The sequence below is a fragment of the Entelurus aequoreus genome, linkage group LG10 (assembly GCF_033978785.1).
Source record: "Entelurus aequoreus isolate RoL-2023_Sb linkage group LG10, RoL_Eaeq_v1.1, whole genome shotgun sequence".
NCBI lineage: Eukaryota > Metazoa > Chordata > Actinopteri > Syngnathiformes > Syngnathidae > Entelurus > Entelurus aequoreus.
Window position 1 is genome coordinate 74,506,783 of NC_084740.1, and position 21,598 is coordinate 74,528,380.

General features: G+C 36.9%; 3 protein-coding genes across 5 annotated transcripts in view; 2 read left to right on the forward strand and 1 right to left on the reverse strand.

Moving 5' to 3' along the window:
• kdm6a (lysine (K)-specific demethylase 6A) overlaps positions 1-2,010 on the reverse strand; it is a 123,279-nt gene extending 121,269 nt beyond the window's left edge. The window contains exons 1-2 of one of the 2 annotated variants that reach the window (XM_062061663.1): positions 1,391-2,010; positions 1,193-1,256 (exon numbers count right to left, since the gene is read on the reverse strand). In XM_062061663.1, coding sequence (XP_061917647.1) covers positions 1,193-1,256; positions 1,391-1,557 — 231 coding nt within the window. In that variant the 5' untranslated portion in view covers positions 1,558-2,010. The remainder of the gene's footprint in view (positions 1-1,192; positions 1,257-1,390) is intronic. The other variant, XM_062061662.1, reaches the window with a different exon arrangement.
• A 4,875-nt stretch (positions 2,011-6,885) lies between these two features.
• Positions 6,886-19,735, forward strand: fundc1 (FUN14 domain containing 1). The gene is made up of 5 exons (XM_062061665.1): positions 6,886-7,183; positions 7,557-7,710; positions 15,019-15,094; positions 15,176-15,304; positions 19,343-19,735. Exons 1-5 carry the CDS (start codon positions 7,165-7,167, stop codon positions 19,418-19,420), a joined length of 456 nt encoding a protein of 151 aa, XP_061917649.1. The 5' UTR covers positions 6,886-7,164; the 3' UTR covers positions 19,421-19,735.
• A 249-nt stretch (positions 19,736-19,984) lies between these two features.
• Positions 19,985-21,598, forward strand: part of efhc2 (EF-hand domain (C-terminal) containing 2) — a 31,401-nt gene continuing 29,787 nt past the window's right edge. Inside the window, exon 1 of one of the 2 annotated variants that reach the window (XM_062061667.1) lies at positions 19,985-20,105. In XM_062061667.1, coding sequence (XP_061917651.1) covers positions 20,002-20,105 — 104 coding nt within the window. In that variant the 5' untranslated portion in view covers positions 19,985-20,001. The remainder of the gene's footprint in view (positions 20,106-21,598) is intronic. The other variant, XM_062061668.1, reaches the window with a different exon arrangement.

Sequence of the window (21,598 nt, forward strand, 5' to 3'; positions counted from 1 at the left end):
TGACCATAATACTTGTGGTATAAATGGTCTGTATTTGTCTTGTGATTTGTCTTAAATAATAATAGTAATAATTAGGGATGTCCGATAATATCGGCAGTATCGGCCGATATATGCGTTAAAATGTAATATCGGAAATGATCGGTATCGTTTTTTTTATTATCTGTATCTGGTTTTTTTTTTGGTTTTTTATTAAATCAACATAAAAAACACAAGATACACTTACAATTAGTGCACCAACCCAAAAAACCTCCCTCCTCCCCCATTTCTTTCTGTTATCAATATTCTGGTTCCTACATTATATATCAATATATATCAATACAGTCTGCAAGGGATACAGTCCGTAAGCACACATGATTGTGCGTGCTGCTTCTCCACTAATAGTACTAACCTTTAACAGTTAATTTTACTCATTTTCATTAATTACTAGTTTCTATGTAACTGTTTTTATATTGTTTTACTTTCTTTTTTATTCAAGAAAATGTTTTTAATTTAGTTATTTTATTATTTTTTTAAAAAAGTACCTTATCTTCACCATACATGGTTGTCCAAATTAGGCATAATAATGTGTTAATTCCACGACTGCATATATCGGTGGATATCGGTATCGGTAATAAAAGAGTTGGACAATATCGGGATATCGGCAAAAAGCCATTATCGGACATCCCTAGTAATAATATTTTTGACTGACAAAAATTGCCAATAAGAAATTAATGGTATCGGTATCGATGAAAATGCAAGAAAAAGTATCGTATCGTATCGAATCCTAAAAGTGTGGTATCGCCCATCCCTACTATTAATGATGCAAAGGCGATACTTTCCCTAAAAGTCTGCTAAAAATGGTATATTGTTGACTAGTTTACGTTGCATCTCACATTTGCTGGCGTCCTCGCTTTCGGGTCAACTGCTCGCGGTAATGACAATAACAATGTCGTCACGCAAATAATGTTGCATCGGGAAACATCGCGGAGTATTCTGCTCATGCATCACGTTAAAGTGATGCGTGGGTATAGAGATGTGATTAAAATAATCCCCAAAAAAAACAAACAAGCGGACATTTGAGTGGGTCCAAATGGACGTCGCGGCTAACAACATTAGCCGCGTTAGCATCTGAGAAGCTGCCACTTTTTACCCCCCCCCCCCCCCCCAAAAAAAAAAAAGGAGAGAGGAAATGATCGTGGGAAGAGAGGCATACCTTTATCAGTAAGGCCTTCGTTCTGGCGCCATCTTCTTGAAGCCTGTGAAATCCAAAGAGTGAGCTGCAAAAGTGGAGGACAAGAAGAAGAAGACATAACTTGAAAGGTGGACAGGGTGCGTTCTTCTTTATTTGCGGGCTGCACGCAGCACGTATCGGGAGGGGAAAAAGAAGGTGTTCGCAGGGCGTCAGTCTTACCTGTCAATCCCGAGCAGGCTCTCTTTCTCTTGCGGCGTAAGCGTCGGAAAGTCCTCCTCGATTTCTCTCGCTTTAGCCGACGCCATTTTCTCCTCGTCATTAGCGGCGGCGGCGGCGGCAGACTCCGCGGCGGCGGCTGTGGCGAGCGACACTCCGCACGATTTCATACCGGGATACGCCTGGAAGAGACGACACGAAACCGAACGGAGCACACCTTGTGTTCGCGGCGGGGCGTAGCGTCTTTTTTTTTCTTGCCAAATCCCTCAAGGAAATGAGCCCTTCAAGTTAGCTTCCACGCTCATTGTAAAGCGCGTGTCCCGGCGCCGATGTGTGCATGGAGTGGACGCGACGCTGCCCCCCTCTTTTTTTTTTCTTTTTTTTTTTTTTTCAACAAATGTTTGATTTGTTTTGAACAATTTGATCGTAAACTTCCGCCAAGCGTCGGCTCAAAGTTGTTGTAATTGTGTCACACTGGAGCAAAACGCACGCCGCCGCTCTTCGCCACGCCCTCCGAGCGACTCCGTCCAATGGGCTGCCCGGCAGCCCTGGTCACGTGACTGTCCCCGCTTGACGTTTGTCGAGCCCGCGGACGAGTACGCGCACCGACAATACAACAAAAAAAACCTGGGAGGACCCGCCCTCCTGTCTGACGCTTACGATTGGTTGCGTTTTCTATATTGTGATTACGTAACCACGTTTTGAAGTGGCTGATTGGTCGGGATCGCTGTCATTCAAAAGACGTTGGATTCCGACCTCCGACCCCTGCAACCACCATTTTGTAGTTTGGGCGACTGGCAATGACGTAATTAACAACAGTATTTTTTTTTTTAATTTTTAAAACCTTTATTTGTAATAGTCAACATTTACAACATTAACATACAAGCAAAAGAATAACAATAATCAAAACAAGTACATAAACAGCGCCAGGAACTAAAGAAAAATGCAAAATATATATATATGTGTACAGTTCCGTAAATAATCCAAATTTGGAGCGTAGCATCATAGTTTTCACTAGGGATGTCCGATAATGGCTTTTTGCCGATATCCGATATTCCGATATTGTCCAACTCTTTAATTACCGATACAGATATCAACCGATGCCGATATCAGCCGATATATGCAGTCGTGGAATTAACACATTATTATGCCTAATTTGGACAACCATGTATGGTGAAGATAAGGTACTTTTAAAAAAATAAAATAAATAAGATAACTAAATTAAAAACATTTTCTTGAATAAAAAAGAAAGTAAAACAATATAAAAACAGTAACATAGAAACTAGTAATTAATGAAAATGAGTAAAATTAACTGTTAAAGGTTAGTACTATTAGTGGACCAGCAGCACGCACAATCATGTGTGCTTACGGACTGTATCCCTTGCAGACTGCATTGATATATATTGATATATAATGTAGGAAGCAGAATATTAATAACAGAAAGAAATGGGGGGAGGGAGGTTTTTTTGGGTTGGTGCACTAATTGTAAGTGTATCTTGTGTTTTTTATGTTGATTTAATAAAATAAAAAAAATTAAAAAAACGATACAGATAATAAAAAACCGATACCGATAATTTCCGATATTACATTTTAACGCATTTATCGGACATCCCTAGTTTTCACAGCTTTTTGGTTGTTAGCGGTAGAAAGCATTTTATTAATTTTTTTCCAAATATTTGTATTGAATTTTGCAGACAATACAGTATGATGGATCATGGCAACAGCAAGTTGAGATATCTGCACATTTTTCAATATGTAACATAATAAACCCCATCCCTTACAATACCCACCCACTTAATTCCCAAGGTAATTGTCGCCTAGTGCCCACAACAAATATAGACACACATGAATATATGCAAACTTAGATTCAATCTAACAAACTATATTGAGGTAAATAAAGAATAGATAAGGTAAAATAAATAAATAAATAATACATAAGATATACAATAAAATATAACATCAAAGTAAATAAACAAAAGGAATGAGGGTGGGGGGGGGTGGGGGTCTTCAGCGGTCAGTTCTGTCTAAGTTGTGTTACTCGAATCGCTTGGGGTGATGTCAAGCTTGTCGGTAGAAAGCATTTTAAAGTAAAGTTTTAATTATTTTTCAAAGGCACAAAAAACAGGTCGGGTATTGAGAAAATTACATTTATGAATATAAAATGTAGTCAATAGTATAATTCATAAATGTTTTTTTGTTTTTTTTTCAGGCAATGACATAAAAAAGTACAAAGTTGACAACACATAATAATATAAATTAATATAGTGCAAAAGGTAACGTATAGTATGTAATGCATGTTTGTCCAGTTTTGCCTGAAAGGGAGTGGGAAGAAGATCATTTATTTAATACCACCCCCAGTTCTCCATTCAGTGATTATTCACATGAGTTTCACTCTTACTTTGTTCAAGGATTATAATACAGATGTTGTATCATAGTGGCATATGGTAACAATAATTATTACACTGTAACAATAATTTGTATCAACAATGTAGGAATAAGGAATATACCAACAATGGTAATAGAGAACATAGCAATAATGGTAATAGACAACATAGCAATAATGGTAATAGACAACATAGCAATAATGGTAGGGAAACATTGAGCACATGTTAACACTTTGAGACAGAGTATAGCAGCAGGTCAATTTAAAGACCCTCATCTCTATATTTGAACCAGACCCCATGTTTGTATAATAGTTTAAATCGAATAATAGTTTGGCATTGCTAAAAAAAATAATGAAGTTGCACAGGTAAAATTCCTTTTCAATTTTTTTCCTCATACTGTGTAAACCAAATAGCACATCTTTAAAACAAAGCACAAATTTGTCATGAATATTGTCCAGGATAAAACGACAGATTAACAACAGTATTAAAACAGTCCAAAAACAAACATTAAAATGTATACGACCTTTACTTTGTGACTACAATACTAGTTCAATATTATAGTCCATGCTATATTTCGTTCACTCGTTGAGGGGAGTAAATAAAAAAACACGCCCCACACTTATCACAATGGCTTCATGAACCACAATCCACAGCGCGCATATGTGACGTCAGATGTGACAGCTTCCTGTGCAGTTGGGACTTTGGGGATTCTTTGGAAAAGTTCAATCGTCACCAATATGTTATTATATGAATATGAAATAAATATAAACCGGTAACACGCGGACGAACATGCCATCTGCTCTCCTCACTTACAATTGGTGTTGCCTCCTTCGTTGTGATTACGTAACCACATGTTGCGGCTTCTAATTGGTGAAAATAGCTGTCATTTAAAAGGATATAGGGATAAAAACAATAGTTTACAACAGTAGGAAAAGGACACGATATATTATTACATATCTAATTATTTCTAAAGCTGAAGAAGTACAATTAAATGATTCATGGAATATACCATACTGATGATTTTTTGAAACAAAAAGTAACATTATCCGTTCAATCCGTAATGCTATAGAAGCTGTGAATCATATATTTTCGATTGTGATACTGTACATTTATTTTGGGAGGAAATCAGAGGTTGGCTAAAAGACAAAGTTATATACATATGTCCCCATTTTTTTATAGAATAGATCACATTTGGAATATTTATTAGCAACCTAGAAATTAGTATTAATAGTAGTAGTAGTAGTGTTACAAGCAACATTTTTAATTGCACGAAAGCTGAGTTCTTGAAACCAGAATTCTCACATTGGTTTTATGATTACAAGTTATTAACACAATTTTTGAAGATGGTAAAAAAGTAAGGAAATCCCTAAATTATTATCTTTATCGGATGATTTTAAGTTGTTTTAAATAAGTCAAATGTATATATATATATATATATATATATATATATATATATATATATATGTATATATATATATATATATATATATATATATATATATATATATATATACAGTATATGTATATATATATATATATATATATATATATATATATATATATATATACAGTATATGTGTATATATATATATATATATATATATATATACACATACTGTATATATATATACATACAAAAAAATATGTGTATATATATATATATATATATGTATATATAAATCCATCTATCCATTTTCTACCACTTATATATGTATATATATGTATATATATATATATATATATATATATATATATATATATATATATATATATATATATATATATATATATATATATATATATATATACATATATATACATATATAAGTGGTAGAAAATGGATAGATGGATTTATATATATATATATATATATATATATATATATATATATATATATATATATATATATATATATATATATATATATATATATATATATATATATATATATATATATATATGTATATATATATATATGTATGTGTGGGAAAAAATCACAAGCAAGACTATTTCATCTCTACAGGCCTGTTTCATGAGGGGTTTCCTCAATCATCAGAAAAATCTCCTGATGATTGAGGAAACCCCTCATGAAACAGGCCTGTAGAGATGAAATAGTCTTGTGATTTTTCCCCACACATACATGTTACGCTCTACCACGGTATCTAGCACTATTGTTTTTTGGATAATCTAATTAAGACATATATATATATATATATATATATATATATATATATATATATATATATATATATATATATATATATATATATATATATATATATATATATATATGTATATATATAGTATAAGTAAGTAACAATACAAATAGATTGAGTTAAATAATTGCAATTAACAAAATAAATATGTGTATATGTATATACACATATTTTTTTTGTATGTATATATATACATGCAACATTTTTGTATTGTCTCTTATTTTATTTTATTTAAAAAAATGTGTTTTTATAAAGATATTGATTGCTCAACATCGTTAATGTTTATAATAATGTCATATATTGGAAGTGCCTTAATTTATATTTTAAATATGTACTGTTTGTGTGTTCAATTCTTCAATAGAAAAAATTACCACAATGTCTGCATGAACCACAACCCACCGCGATATATGTGACGTCAGACGTGGCAGCTTCCTGTACAGTGGGGACTTGTGGTTTCTTTGGAAAAGTTCAATCTTAAATGATATGACGTAATCAAAAATATGTTATTATATGAAAATAAAATAGTTATAACCTGGTAACACGCGGACAAACATGGACAAAGGCATCTAAAACTGGCCCCGCCTTTCATCTGCCCTCCTACGCTTACAATTGGTGTTGCCGCATTCATTGTGGTTACGTAATCACATATAGAGGCTTTTAATTGGTCAAAATAGCTGTCATTCACAAATACGTGAAGGAAAAAAAGAGTCAAGTAGCAACATTTTGTAGTTTGGCGAATGAAGTTCAAAGAAATCTCCACTTATTACTGTATTTTCGCTTTAGATTTATACTTTAAAAATATAAATATTCAATGTTGTATAAGTTGTAGCGTGCTGTATATAATACGAATACACACTAATTATTAATGCATACATTGACCACAATCCACCGCGGTATACGTGACGTCATACGTGAATACTTCCTGTGTATGGGGAGAATTGACTTTTTTGGGCAACTTTTATCTTAAAAGGCATAATTTGGTTAGGTACATCTCTATTGTTCAAAGCCTGGCACTAGACAATATAAGGGTGACTTTTTTTGTCAAGTAGTGTTATGCTTAAAGGCTTGTACACGTCAAGGGTAATATAACATCCACATTTTGAGTGTGAATGTCAAAAGTAGCTGTAGTGACGTAGCGGACTTGAAAGCAACTGAGGACACAGCTGCCTCATCCAAAATGGCGAAGCACAACACCGGTAAGCGGATAGCTTGCTAATGTCACCCACTATAAACTTATAACCGAGCATTGGGCTAAAACTCTTATTTGGAGGAAGTTGCGCGGTTTACTCGATTCGCTGCCACAAATGTACGCTTGCCTTTGATTGAAAAGTTAGCTAACATTACGTAATGCGAGCTAACTTTTCCGGATACAACATCATTACGTGTTAAGATACATTGAGTGTTACGTTGAACATAACCGTTTTTTAAAAGTGGAAACGTCACAAGTAGAAAACAAACATCACAAAGCTACATTTGTGGACCAATTCCTCGCGCTAGCTCATTCATTGTTGATGTTTCCAAGCCATTGACGTGAGTGCTGACCTGTGTTTGCAATGTAACTTCCATTAGATGCGGTGGATGAGATCTACGACAAAGTGGTGGATTTGACGGAGTACGCCAAACGTCAGCGATGGTGGAATCGTCTGTTCGGCAACACATCCGGCCCGCTGGCAGAGAAATACTCTGTTGCCACACAATTAGCCATAGGAGGAGTGAGTGGATGGTAAATATGCACACATTTTGATGTCGATGGAGTATGTACCGTATTTTCCGTACTATAAGGCGCACCGGAATAACATAAAAAATAGTGGGGTCATGATCTGTGGTCTTAGCGACCACTATCTAACCTTCTGCACCCGCAAAATAACTAAACCCCAAGCCAACGACCACATAACAGCTCAATCCAGATCCGTTAAAACATACTCCAGTGATAATTCAACCTTAAATAAGGTGAGTGGGACTGGTCCCCTGTGCTCACGAGCAACCTGGTCAAAGATGCCTGGGATCGCTTCAAAACAGCGTTCCTAGCGATACTAAATGATATGGCTCCCGTTAGAGCAGTCAGGCTCTGAACCATGGATGAATCCAGACCTATTAGCTGCGATAAAAGACAGAGACAGAAAATACTCCGAATACCAAAAGTGCAAAACCAAAGTAGATAAACAACCCAATAATAACCTCAAATCACTCCTTTCAACACTCAAAAAGCAATGCAATACATTAAGAAATAAGACAACTAACCTGACTAAATACTTTAAAAAAAAATTACATTACCGACAAAATAGAGGAAAACACAAATAAGCCACGTGAGCTCTGGAAAATCCTCAACAACCAGCTTCCTGGTTGCAGCCAGAAACTTAAAACCAGACTCATCAACATCAAGGAGGGTGACTCCCTCATTAAAGACAAAATGGAGGTAGTAAGCAGACTTAACACCTTTTTCACCAGCATAGCCGCAACTCTAGTCAACAAGCTGTGCCACCACTCTGGTTGCTTTGGTGTAGAACACATGAAAGCCTTCTACAGTAAGCTAGGAGTATCCAACAACGATTTCAAATTAGAAATGGTCTCAGCTGACGAGGTGATTAAAAAATTGAGCACACTCCACCCAAACAAGGCCACTGGCCTTGATAATATCCCCTCCAGATTCCTCAGGGACTCTGCCACCACCATTGCCCCAGCCATCACGCACATAATAAACCTCTCAACTACTCAAGGCCAAGTACCGAAAGATTTCAAAATAGCAAGAGTAACTCCCCTCTTTAAAAAAAGGAAGCAAATTAGAACCTGGCAACTACTGACCTGTTTCTATTCTCAGTTCCATTTCGAAAGTAATGGAAAAAATAGTTTATGAACAGGTCGATAGTTACCTTGCCACTAATAAACTCATGTACATATTCCAATCCGGCTTCAGAACTAACCACTCCACTGACACATGCCTTCTCTATCTGACCGACCACATCAAACATGAGGTGGACGCGGGCAAATACTGCGGCATGGTCATGCTGGACCTTCAGAAGGCCTTTGACACCGTTAACCACGCTATACTGTTGGATAAGCTCAGAGCAATCGGATTTGATAAAACCTCATCGAGCTGGATGCAATCTTACTTGGAGGGGAGGAAACAGGTGGTAGAGGTGAACGGCACCGTGTCACCCCCCCCCCCTCTCAGTAAGCTGTGGAGTCCTCCAAGGCAGTATATTAGGGCCTTTACTGTTCCTAATATACATAAACGACATGTCATCAGCATGCGACTGTGAATTGTTCCTGTTTGCGGATGACTCGGCCCTGCTGGTATCCGGTAAAAGGACAAGTCACAGGTGGAGAAAATCCTCAGTGCTGAACTCTGTAGAATTTGCACCTCCTCACAGACAGTCTGTGAGGGCGGGCGACAACGCCTCCAGTGCCATCTCCCCGAGCACCGGCTCCCCGCAGGGCTGCGTCCCAAGTCCACTGTTGTTCACATTGATGACCCATGACTGCTGCGCCAGGTCCACTACTAACCACATTGTGAAGTATGCGGACGACACAACAGTAGTGGGCCTCATCCGTGACAGCTATTAAATGGACTACAGGGAGGAGGTGAAACATCTGGTTGACTGGTGCAGAACCAACAACCTGGTCCTTAACGTCGACAAGACCAAGGAGATCATCGTCGACTTCAGGAGGCTCCACTCTTCGTCAACGACACAGCGGTGGAGATCATAAGCAGCACCAAGTTCTTGGGGGTGCAGATAACTGACAATATGACCTCAGCAGCGCATGCACTTTTTGCGTCGGACGTAAAGAGCACAGCTCCCTCCCCCCATTCTCACCACATTCTACAGAGGCACTATAGAGAGCCTGCTGACCAACTGCATCTCTGTCTGGACTGGAACCTGCAGTGCCTCAGACTGGAAGTCTCTGCAGAGAGTGGTGAGGACAGCGAAAAAGATCATCAGAACTCCTCTTCCTCCTATCCAGGAGATCACAAATAGCAGCTGCCTGACCAAGGCTCAGAAAATCTGCAGAGACTCCTCCCACCCCCACCAAGGACTGTTTTAACTGCTGGACTCTAGAAAGAGGTTCCACAGCCTCCGTAGCAGAACCTCCAGGTTCTGTACCAGCTTCTTCCCTCAGGCCGTAAGACTCTTGAACGCATCATAATAATCCCCTCAATTCCCCCCAAAAATGGATTAACTCGCTGGAATGTAAAGACAATATAACATACATCCATAAACGTGGATGCATATGCAAAAGTGCAATATATTTATCTGTACAGTAATCTATTTATATCTGCACTAGAGATGTCCGATAATATCGGCCGGCCGATGTTACCGGCCGATAAATGCTTTAAAATGTAATATCGGAAATTATCGGTATCGATTTTTTTATTATCGGTATCGGTTGTTTTTGTTTTTTTTTGTTTTTTTTTAAATCAACATAAAAAACACAAGATACACTTACAATTAGTGCACTAACCCAAAAAACCTCCCTCTGCCATTTACACTCATTCACACAAAAGGGTTGTTTCCTTCTGTTATTAATATTGTGGTTCCTACATTATATATCAATACAGTCTGCAAGGGATACAGTCCGTAAGCACACATGATTGTGCGTGCTACTGGTCCACTAATAGTACTAACCTTTAACAGTTAATTTTACTAATTTTCATTAATTACTAGTTTCTATGTAACTGATTTTATATTGTTTTACTTTCTTTTTTATTCAAGAAAATGTTTTTAATTTATTTATCTTATTTTATTTTATTAATAAAAAAAAAAAAAGGACCTTATCTTCACCATACCTGGTTGTCCAAATTAGGCATAATAATGTGTTAATTCCACAACTGTATATATCAGTATCGGTATCGGTTGATATCGGTATCGGTAATTAAAGAGTTGAACAATATCGGATATCGGCAAAAAGCCATTATCGGACATCCCTAATCTGCACCTTATTGCACTTTTATCCTACACTACCATGAGCTAATGCAACAAAATTTCATTCTTATCTGTACTGTAAAGTTCAAATTTGAATGACAACAAAAAGGAAGTCTAGTCTACTGACAGATATACCCTAAGTAGCAGAGGAGCATGTTCAGCAGTGCACACACACGGAGTACTTACAAACAGACAGTGTGTAGACAGACAAGGGAGAACAGACGTTATAACACAGAAACGCCCTCAGGAAGAGGTGCTTTAAGACATGGATAGCTAGGTAGCGGCTAAAGTCCATCCGCAGTCTGCAGTGTATTAGCTACTTCTAAATCACTAATCCTTGTCTCCATGGCAAAAAATAAAGTACATTTCTTACAAGCATCATCCCTGCAGGACGAGGAATAGCTAAACATGCTTCCCTACACACCGTAGCTCACCGGCGTCACAATGTAAACAAACGCCATTGGTGGATCTACACCTGACATCCACTGTAATGATACGAAGTACAGTAGCGTATCTAGTCGATACTACTATGATTACGTCAATATTTTTTGGCATTACAACATCTTATGTTTTAAAAAAAATTTATATTATGTTTATGAACTCAGTAAATATGTCCCTGGACACATGAGGACTTTGAATATGACCAATGTATGACCCTGTAATGACTTGGTATCGGATTGATACCCAAATTTGTGGTATTATCCAAAACTAATGTAAAGTATCAAACAAAAGAATAATCAGTGATTTCTACATTTTACAGAAGTGTAGATAGAACATGTTAAAAGAGAATGTAAGCTGATATTAACAGTAAATGAACAAGTAGATTAATAATTCATTTTCTACCACTTGTCCTTAATAGTGTTGACAACATAATAGAATGATGAATGACACAATATGTTACTGCATATGTCAGCAGCTAAATTAAGAGCCTTTGTTTGCTTACTTACTAATAAAATACTAATTGTCTTGTTTGTTCACTATTTTCTTAAGGACAAACTTGCAATAAAAAACATATGTTTAATGTACCGTAAAATTTTTGTTACAATAAAGCCAAAAATGCAATTTTTTGTGGTCACCTTTATTTAGAAAAATACCGAAGAGTATCGAAATAATTTTGGTACCGGTACCAACATATTGTTATCGGGACAACAATAGTAAGAACTTTACGCTACTTTATATTAGAAATGGCAACAGCAGAAGGTGAATGCCACATAAGAAGATAGAGAAAAAGAAGAAGCTTATGTCTACGGCGTCGGCACAAACTACAATTGCGGACATGCGCGTATTTTTAGGACTTATGCAGATCCCAAATACACATCAGCAGGTTCCAAAAGGTAAGAAAAGTAGGTTTTGCATAATATTGCGAAACAAAATGCCAGGTAATATGTCTGCTAATGGGTGCCATTTTGCGGTCCTTATACACGCACCATAATAATACTCATGTTGAAGCAAAGTACAATCCATCAAGCGGTGCAGCTTCATAGCTTACTGAAGTCGTACTAAAAACATTTTGACAGATTTTTGAGCGCCGTGTGTAATGTTCTATATTCTCAATGGAACATTTTAAAGTTTTGGTGTTGTTTACTGCCATCATATTGCAGTCTACATGTATCTCTTATGTATGACTGCTATTTACTGGTCACACTTACATTACACAGTGTACCAAATAAAATTGCTTCGAGGTCAGTAAGCACAACCAGAATTATGCCGTACATTAGGCGCACCGGGTTATAAGACGCACTGTCGATTTTTGAGAAAATGAAAGGATTTTAAGTGCACCTTTTATAGTCCCAAAAATACGGTACATTGAAGGTAGGCTCGGATTTTACCGCTGCACCACGGCAAAAGCCGCGACCGCTCTAGTAATTTGCCGTAATGCCCAAAGAAATTGACCAACATTTGCGGCAAGACCATGCCGTGACAGCCCTTGACTTTTTACTTTTTTTTTTTTTTAAATTATTTTTTAATTATTATTTTTTGTCCTGTCCAGCTTCTCAGGCAAATCATATAGTTGATGTAGATGCCCATATCGGCTGTTCAGATTTACTCTACAAAAGAAAAGTGTAGGATACTTCTCTTGTTGCCTTATTTGTATTTGACTTTATTAAATGTATTTATATTATCATTTGGTGCAGCCGGGCCGGAGCAGGAGGGGATAGAAAGAGAAAAAAAGGAAGACAGAGGGGGAAATTGTGGGGACAAGAGGGGGATTAGACAGAGAGACAAAAACAACAACAGCAAACACGACAATAACAACAACAACAACAACAACAATAGAGCAACATCAGCAAATACGACATATACAAATATGATGGTAAAAGTGATAGCAAATAATCAGTTAGCGAAATAAAAAATAATACAGAAATGACAATGAGCATTATTACACTACAAATGGAGCAATACAAATACCAATACAAATAGCGCTATTGATAATGAACAATACCAATAATTTACCTCTATTATCAACAAAACAGTTGTTCAAATGCAACAATACATATACGTAATGATAACTAGATATACGAAAGAATGCAGAAAAATGGAGGGGAAGAAAGAGAAGAAACCTATATTAACCTTGTAGATTGTTATAGTAAAATAGGTTAAGCTTTGTCAGTGTGCCATGTGTTATACCCAGTTTACCTTAGGGCAACAACGTTAATATATGTTTGATGAATCGTGATTATGTGCATGAGTGTATGTATGTATATGTACATGTATATGTACAGTATGTGTATATGTATGTTTGTACAGTGAATGTATATGTACAGTATGTGTATGTTTGTACAGTGAATGTATATGTACAGTATGTGTATGTTTGTAGAGTGAATGTGTATGTACAGTATGTGTATGTTTGTACAGTGAATGCGCGTGTGGATGGACAAACTTTGAGTATGTAGATATGTCCTGTATTTGTGTATGTATGTGGGAGCATAGGTATGTATGTATGTGAGTATATGTGTATTTGTATGTACAATATATTTGACTCTCAGTGTGTGTGGGAGCCAGAGTGCGGCCCAGAAGTCAAATACAAATAAGCCAACAAGAGAAGTATCCAACACTTCTCTTTTCTAAAGTAAATCTGTACAGCAGATATGATCATCTATATCAACAATATGATTTGTCTTGAGTGGCTGGACAGGACATATTTAGAAAAAAATGTATTTATTTTAGATATACACTACCGTTCAAAAGTTTGGGGTCACCCAAACTATTTTGTGGAATAGCCTTCATTTCTAAGAACAAGAATAGACTGTCGAGTTTCAGATGAAAGTTCTCTTTTTCTGGCCATTTTGAGCGTTTAATTGACCCCACAAATGTGATGCTCCAGAAACTCAATCTGCTCAAAGGAAGGTCAGTTTTGTAGCTTCTGTAACGAGCTAAACTGTTTTCAGATGTGTGAACATGATTGCACAAGGGTTTTCTAATCATCAATTGGCCTTCTGAGCCAATGAGCAAACACATTGTACCATTAGAACACTGGAGTGATAGTTGCTGGAAATGGGCCTCTATACACCTATGTAGATATTGCACCAAAAAGCAGACATTTGCAGCTAGAATAGTCATTTACCACTTTAGCAATGTATAGAGTGTATTTCTTTAAAGTTAAGACTAGTTTAAAGTTATCTTCATTGAAAAGTACAGTGCTTTTCCTTCAAAAATAAGGACATTTCAATGTGACCCCAAACTTTTGAACGGTAGTGTAGATCCATCCATTTTCTACCGCTTGTATATTGTTTTAATTGATTTAAGAATTGTTGCAAATAAGAATCGCGATTATAAGAAATCAAAATAAATCTTTTTCTTAGCCGTGGTCTGTATGGGCCGCAGGCAGCGGTACTCAGTTGTAATACACTTTTTCACCACTTGTGACAGTAATCCATCAATCCGTTTTCTACCGCTTGTCCCGTTCAGGGTCGCGGGGGGGTGCTGGAGCCTATCCCAGCTACTGACAATCTCAAATAGAAGAAGTGCGCAAATAAAGTCGTAGAAAAGTTTCTTAAGCGCAAAAAATATGACTAAAGTGGTGAAGCTGTATTTTCATTTGCACTTTATTTTTGTGTTGAATAAAAAAAATCTTTGTGATCAACACATGTTTTTTTAATTTATGCCAGGTGTGCAGGTTACCTCTTCCAGAAGGTTGGGAAAGTTGCTGCGACTTCTGTTGGAGGAGGACTCCTGTTACTGCAGGTATCATCCATGCATTCATTAGTCGACAGCCTTTAATTCCCATAATCTGCCTTTAAAAACACACGTGTGTCTTCCCTCTAGATAGCAAACAATAGCGGTTACATCCAAGTGGACTGGAAAAGAGTAGAGAAGGACATCAACAAAGCTAAGAAGCAAATCAAGAAGAACACAGACAAAGCGGGTCCGGAGTTGAACACGTTAGTTGAGAGGGTGAGTTTTCCGCATGGACATCACCTTACTTAAATTACTCAACACACATTAAAAATGTTGCACATTAACTTTCTTTAAATTACTCAACACATATTAAACATTTTTTAGTTGCTTGGTCGCTTTTTACGCGCGAGCAGGGCATGAGCCCGGCTCACGGAAGCAAGACACGTAAGTTAACTTCAAGATTTGAAGTTAAAGAAGGAGTAAAACCATAAAATAATGTTGCATCTTTCTTATGACACATAGCAAAAAGTCTTCCTTGTCAAAGTTGTTCCATCAGGTGTAGGTTTGACAGCGATCGTATCCAAAAGACTGTCATTTGCGCCGGCGGGAGTGTCGCAAAACCCATTTTGATGTCTTTTTATTAATATTGAGCGAAAAAAGCTGCATGATTACGTTCAAACATACATTAAGTCCTCTTATAATGTGTTTAAAGGCAGCAAGGCAGTGTTGCGCTTGGAAATGACAGCGTACAACCGTGACGTCGTCACAAGTCTCCATTTGTGCCGCGCATACGCTGAGCGGGGAGTTTTGGATCTCTACACTTAGGCCAGCGTTTGTAAAAGTCTGCGTTTTTAAAGACACAAGTATGTGTGGACAAGAGGCCTAAACGCAGAGATAAGTATGCGTTTATCAAGTATCTGTGTTCGTGTGGACATGGCCTTGAATTGGACAGATCTAGTCCCGAGATGCCCAAAGATAGGTGTGCCAAGCTTGTGGCATTGTATTAAAAAAGACTTGATGCTGTAATTGCTGCCAAAGGTGCATCAACAAAGTATTGAGCAAAGGGTCGGAATACTTATGTACATGTGATTTGAGTTTTTTATTTTTAATTAATTTGCAAAGATTTCTACATTTCTGTTTTTTTCTCTCAAGATGCGGTGCTGGGTGTACATTATTGAGAAATAAAATTAACTTTTTTGATTTTAGCAAATGGCTAAAATGAAACAAAGAATGCAAATTATAAAGGGGTCTTAAGTAAGGGTGTGGGAAAAAATCGATTCGAATTCGAATCGCGATTCTCACGTTGTGCGATTCAGAATCGATTCTCATTTTTAAAAAATATTTTTTTATTTTTTTTATTTTTTTAATTATTTTTTAATTTGTTTTGTTTTGTTTTTTAATTTTTTTTTTTTTAAATGAATCAATCCAACAAAACAATACACAGCAATACCATAACAATGCAATCCAATTCCAAAACCAAACCCGACCCAGCAACACTCAGAACTGCAATAAACAGAGCAATTGAGAGGAGACACAAACACGACACAGAACAAACCAAAAGTAGTGAAACAAAAATGAATATTATCAACAACGGTATCAATATTAGCTACAATTTCAACATAGCAGTGATTAAAAATCCCTCATTGACATTATCATTAGACATTTATAAAAATTAAAAAAAATAAACAATAGTGTCACAGTGGCTTACACTTGCATCGCATCTCATAAGCTTGACAACACACTGTGTCCAATATTTTCACAAAGATAAAATAAGTCATATTTTTGGTTAATTTAATAGTTGAAACAAATTTAAATTATTGCAATCAGTTGATAAAACATTGTCCTTTACAATTATAAAAGCTTTTTACAAAAATCTACTACTCTGCTTGCTGAAATCCTATGTATTGAATAAATAGAGAATCGTTTTGAATCGGGAAAATATCGTTTTTGAATCGAAAAAAATCGATTTAGAATCGAACCCTGGCCCCAAGAATCGATATTGAATCGAATCGTAGGAAACCCAAAGATTCGCAGCCCTAGTCTGAATACTTTCTGTATCCACTGTATTTAGTAGAGCTGTCCGATAACATCGGCCTGCCGATATTATTGGCTGATAAATGCTTAAAATGTAATATCGGAAATGATCGGTATCGGTTTCAAAAAGTAAAATGAATGACTTTTGAAAACGCTGCTGTACGGAGCGGTACATATCCGGTAAAACACGAACGTAGGGAGCAGTACAGAGCAGTTGCGTCTCCCAGTCATCAGCCCCTCCTCTCTCCCCTCGCCCCTCTCCCACACACAACACAGGAGTTGCAGCATGAGAGGTTTACTGGCGACGCTTGATGACCTCATCAAACCGCCGCGAGCTGAGCATAGCAACAACAAGAGTGTGTTGTTGCCGGTGCTGTAGCCGTGGCTAACAAGCGAGCTCGCTCGGTGACTGACTAACAACATGGTTTGGGATTATTTTAAAGTGTGTCTGGCAATTTGCAATGACTGCAAAAAGTTGGTTATGCGAGGAGGAACCAAGACGTCTTCCTTTAATAAGAGCAATTAGATCTCCCACCTCTTCAAGAATCATAAGGAGATACACAATGAATACAAGCGGAAGATGGATGTGAGCCCAGTATATAATTCCCTGTTATACAGTATGCCAGGCAGTCTTGCACTAAATGAGGACTAAGTTATTGTTTACTCTAGTATACTCTGGACTGAAGCTGTGTGCCCTCATTGTTTTTGTAGCTGTTGTTTTGAGGCATGTTTAAAAAAAATAATGCACTTTGTGAAAGTCAAAGTATAGTATTTCCCATAGTTGTAGTGGGTATCAGGATTATCTCAGGGAGAGCATTTCCTAAATTCCAAGATGCTGTTTTGAGGCATGTTAAAAAAAAATAACGCACTTTGTGACTTCAATAATAAATATGGCAGTGCCATGTTGGCACTTTTTTCCATAACTTGAGTTGAAGTTGTTCTCTTATTTTGGAAAACCTTGTTACATTGTTTAATGCATCCAGCGGGGCATCATAACAAAATTAGTAGGGATGTCGATAATGGCTTATTGCCGATATCCGATATTCCGATATTGTCCAACTCTTTAATTACCGATACCGATATCAACCGATACCGATATCAACTGATATATGCAGTCGTGGAATTAACACATTATTATGCCTAATTTGGACAACCATGTATGGTGAAGATAAGGTACTTTTTAAAAAAAATAAGTGAAGTGAAGTGAAGTGAATTGTATTTATATAGCGCTTTTCTCTCGTGACTCAAAGCGCTTTACATAGTGACACCCAATATCTAAGTTACATTTAAACCAGTGTGGGTGGCACTGGGAGCAGGTGGGTAAAGTGTCTTGCCCAAGGACACAACGGCAGTGACTAGGATGGCGGAAGCGGGAATCGAACCTGGAACCCTCAAGTTGCTGGTACGGCCACTCTACCAACCGAGCTATGTCGCCCCAAAAAAAATAATAAAATAACTAAATTAAAAACATTTTCTTGAATAAAAAAGAAAGTAAAACAATATAAAAACAGTTACATAGAAACTAGTAATTAATGAAAATGAGTAAAATTAACTGTTAAAGGTTAGTACTATTAGTGGACCAGCAGCACGCACAATCATGTGTGCTTACGGACTGTATCCCTTGCAGACTGTATTGATATATAATGTAGGAACCAGAATATTGATAACAGAAAGAAATGGGGGGAGGGAGTTTTTTTTGGGTTGGTGCACTAATTGTAAGTGTATCTTGTGTTTTTTATGTTGATTTAATAAAAAAAAAAAAAAACGATACAGATAATAAAAAAAAACGATACCGATAATTTCCGATATTACATTTTAACGCATTTATCGGCCGATAATATCGGCAGGCAGATATTATCGGACATCCCTAAAAATTAGGCATAATAATGTGTTAATTCCACGACTGTATATATCGGTATCTGTTGATATCGGAATCGGTAATTAAGAGTTGGACAATATCGGAATATAGGATATCGGCAAAAAAGCCATTATTGGAAATCTCTAGTATTTAGTACTGAAATGAGCTCTGTTTACTACTGTTTACACTGGCACTAGCGCCCTTGTGGAATCCGGTTTCGGTACCCATTCCTTGTGCTAAAGAAACATATGGTTTAAACCAGAGTAAGTCTGGCATCTGCAAAGAACCCTAATGAATGCCTGATACTCTCTGTAGTTGAGTTAATGAATGCCCTCCTAGACACTATCTGAGGAAATACCATTTGTTGTCAAAATGTGCTGTGGGTATTTTATTTCAAATATGTATATTTTTCCTCTTTTCAGTCCACAGTGTTCGTGAAGAAAAACATCATGGTCACAAGCGGCTTCATTGGAGGCTTCCTGCTCGGCTTGGCGTGCTAGGCTCTATCAGAAAAAGATGACCTTGTGGAGGAAAGAGGGGGATGCACTATATTGCTTGGTGGACGGTCAATGATTTTGACTGTAATCTTGTAGCTCTTAACTCCGCATAGGCTGCACCCCTTTTGTTGTCTACTTTATATTGTAACCAGCGCTGTCGTTGTGAGGGTAGAGCCCACTCCAATATACTGCAAGCTAAATAATCACACTTGCAGAAACCATCATGACGTTGCCAGCTTGTATTTATTGTTACATTGACAAATTGCAGTGGTGCATTATCTGGTCAATCAAAATTCAATAAATCCTATTTGAAGTGAATTTCATGCACATTTTCTGTTTCCTTTAGGGTTGATGATGCATCTATTCAATTTTAAGAAGCATGCTTCATGTTGCTCAGTCTTATTATGTTTTGTTTCATGAACAAATATTCAAACTCTATTGTAAATGTAATGACTTGTTCTATAAATATGTGTTTTTAAAAAATGACTTGATATAATAACTTGTCTGGCTCAGGCAAATGTAGCCTGCACTCCTTATTTGGTCGCTTCTTCCGGTTTGAAACTGACCTGTCAATCAACGTATCCATGGTTACCGCCAACACATCTGCTGAGCACACCGAGCTGCGTTCAATGAGGGGAACAAAATCGTCATGGCGCTACCATTTCTACCTGGGAATTCTTGTAAAGAGGTCAGTACCGTTTTTTGTCCAATAGAAAATAACATTTGACTAGCATGCTTAGCTAGCAGGCCTCAGCAAAGGTAATGTTAGCTAACGTGATAAAAAAAAATGTATACTGCGGTTAATATATACGCTGTATGTATTCAGTTACTAACTACATGGTTTAGCGTGTTTCCATAAACCTTTTAAAAGTATCTGTGAAAAGTATTTTTCAGTAAGAAAACTCGTGTGTGTGCGCGCGCACTGCGGCCTCTGGAATGTTCTAGAAGTATTTTTCTTTTTATTACTGTTACTAAAGAAACATATTTGATCAAGGGTACAAAAAAAAAACAGTACTATTCAAAAGTTTGCAGTTAAGTTCTCATTCACTATAATAACTTTTAATTTTAAAAAAAAGAAGTGTATTTCGGCTTGGTATTTTATGCTAATGAGGCTAATGTTAATTATCATACACCCACGGCCACCTGTTTATTTATAAATACACTACCGTTCAAAAGTTTGGGGTCACATTGAAATGTCCTTATTTTTGAAGGAAAAGCACTGTACTTTTCAATGAAGATAACTTTAAACTAGTCTTAACTTTAAAGAAATACACTCTATACATTGCTAATGTGGTAAATGACTATTCTAGCTGCAAATGTCTGGTTTTTGGTGCAATATCTACATAGGTGTATAGAGGCCCATTTCCAGAAACTATCACTCCAGTGTTCTAATGGTACAATGTGTTTGCTCACTGGCTCAGAAGGCTAATTGATGATTAGAAAACCCTTGTGCAATCATGTTCACACATCTGAAAACAGTTTAGCTCGTTGCAGAAGCTACAAAACTGACCTTCCTTTGAGCAGATTGAGTTTCTGGAGCCTCACATTTGTGGGGTCAATTAAACGCTCAAAATGGCCAGAAAAAGAACTTTCATCTGAAACTCGACAGTCTATTCTTGTTCTTAGAAATGAAGGCTCAAACACAAAATTGTTTGGGTGACCCCAAACTTTTGAACGGTAGTGTATATATATATTTTTTCCTGTCCAGCTTCTCAGGCAAATCATATAGTTGATGTAGATGCCTATATCGGCTGTACAGATTTACTTTACAAAAGAGAAGTGTGGGATACTTCTGTTGTTGCCTTATTTGTATTTGACTTTATTAAATGGGTATATATTATCATTTGGTGCAGCCAGGCCGGAGCAGGAGGGGATGGAAAGAGAAAAAAAAGGAAGACAGAGGGGGAACTTGTGGGGACAAGAGAGGGATAAGATAGACAAAAACAATAACAATAAAAATAGAACAACATCAGCAAATAGGATATGTACAAATAGGATAGCAAAAGTGATAGCAAAGAAGCAGTAAGTGAAATAAATAATACAGAAATGACAATGAACATTACTACACTAGTGGTTAGAGTGTCCTCCCTGAGATGGGTTGGTTGTGAGTTCAAACCCCGGCCGAGTCATACCAAAGACTATAAAAATGGGACCCATTACCTCCCTGCTTGGCACTCAGCA

Coding starts and splice junctions, on each gene's coding strand:
- fundc1 (XM_062061665.1), top strand. Junction 7,711..15,018: donor ATAGGAGGAGTGAGTGGATG/GTAAATATGCAC, acceptor AATTTATGCCAG/GTGTGCAGGTTACCTCTTCC. Junction 15,305..19,342: donor TGAACACGTTAGTTGAGAGG/GTGAGTTTTCCG, acceptor TCCTCTTTTCAG/TCCACAGTGTTCGTGAAGAA.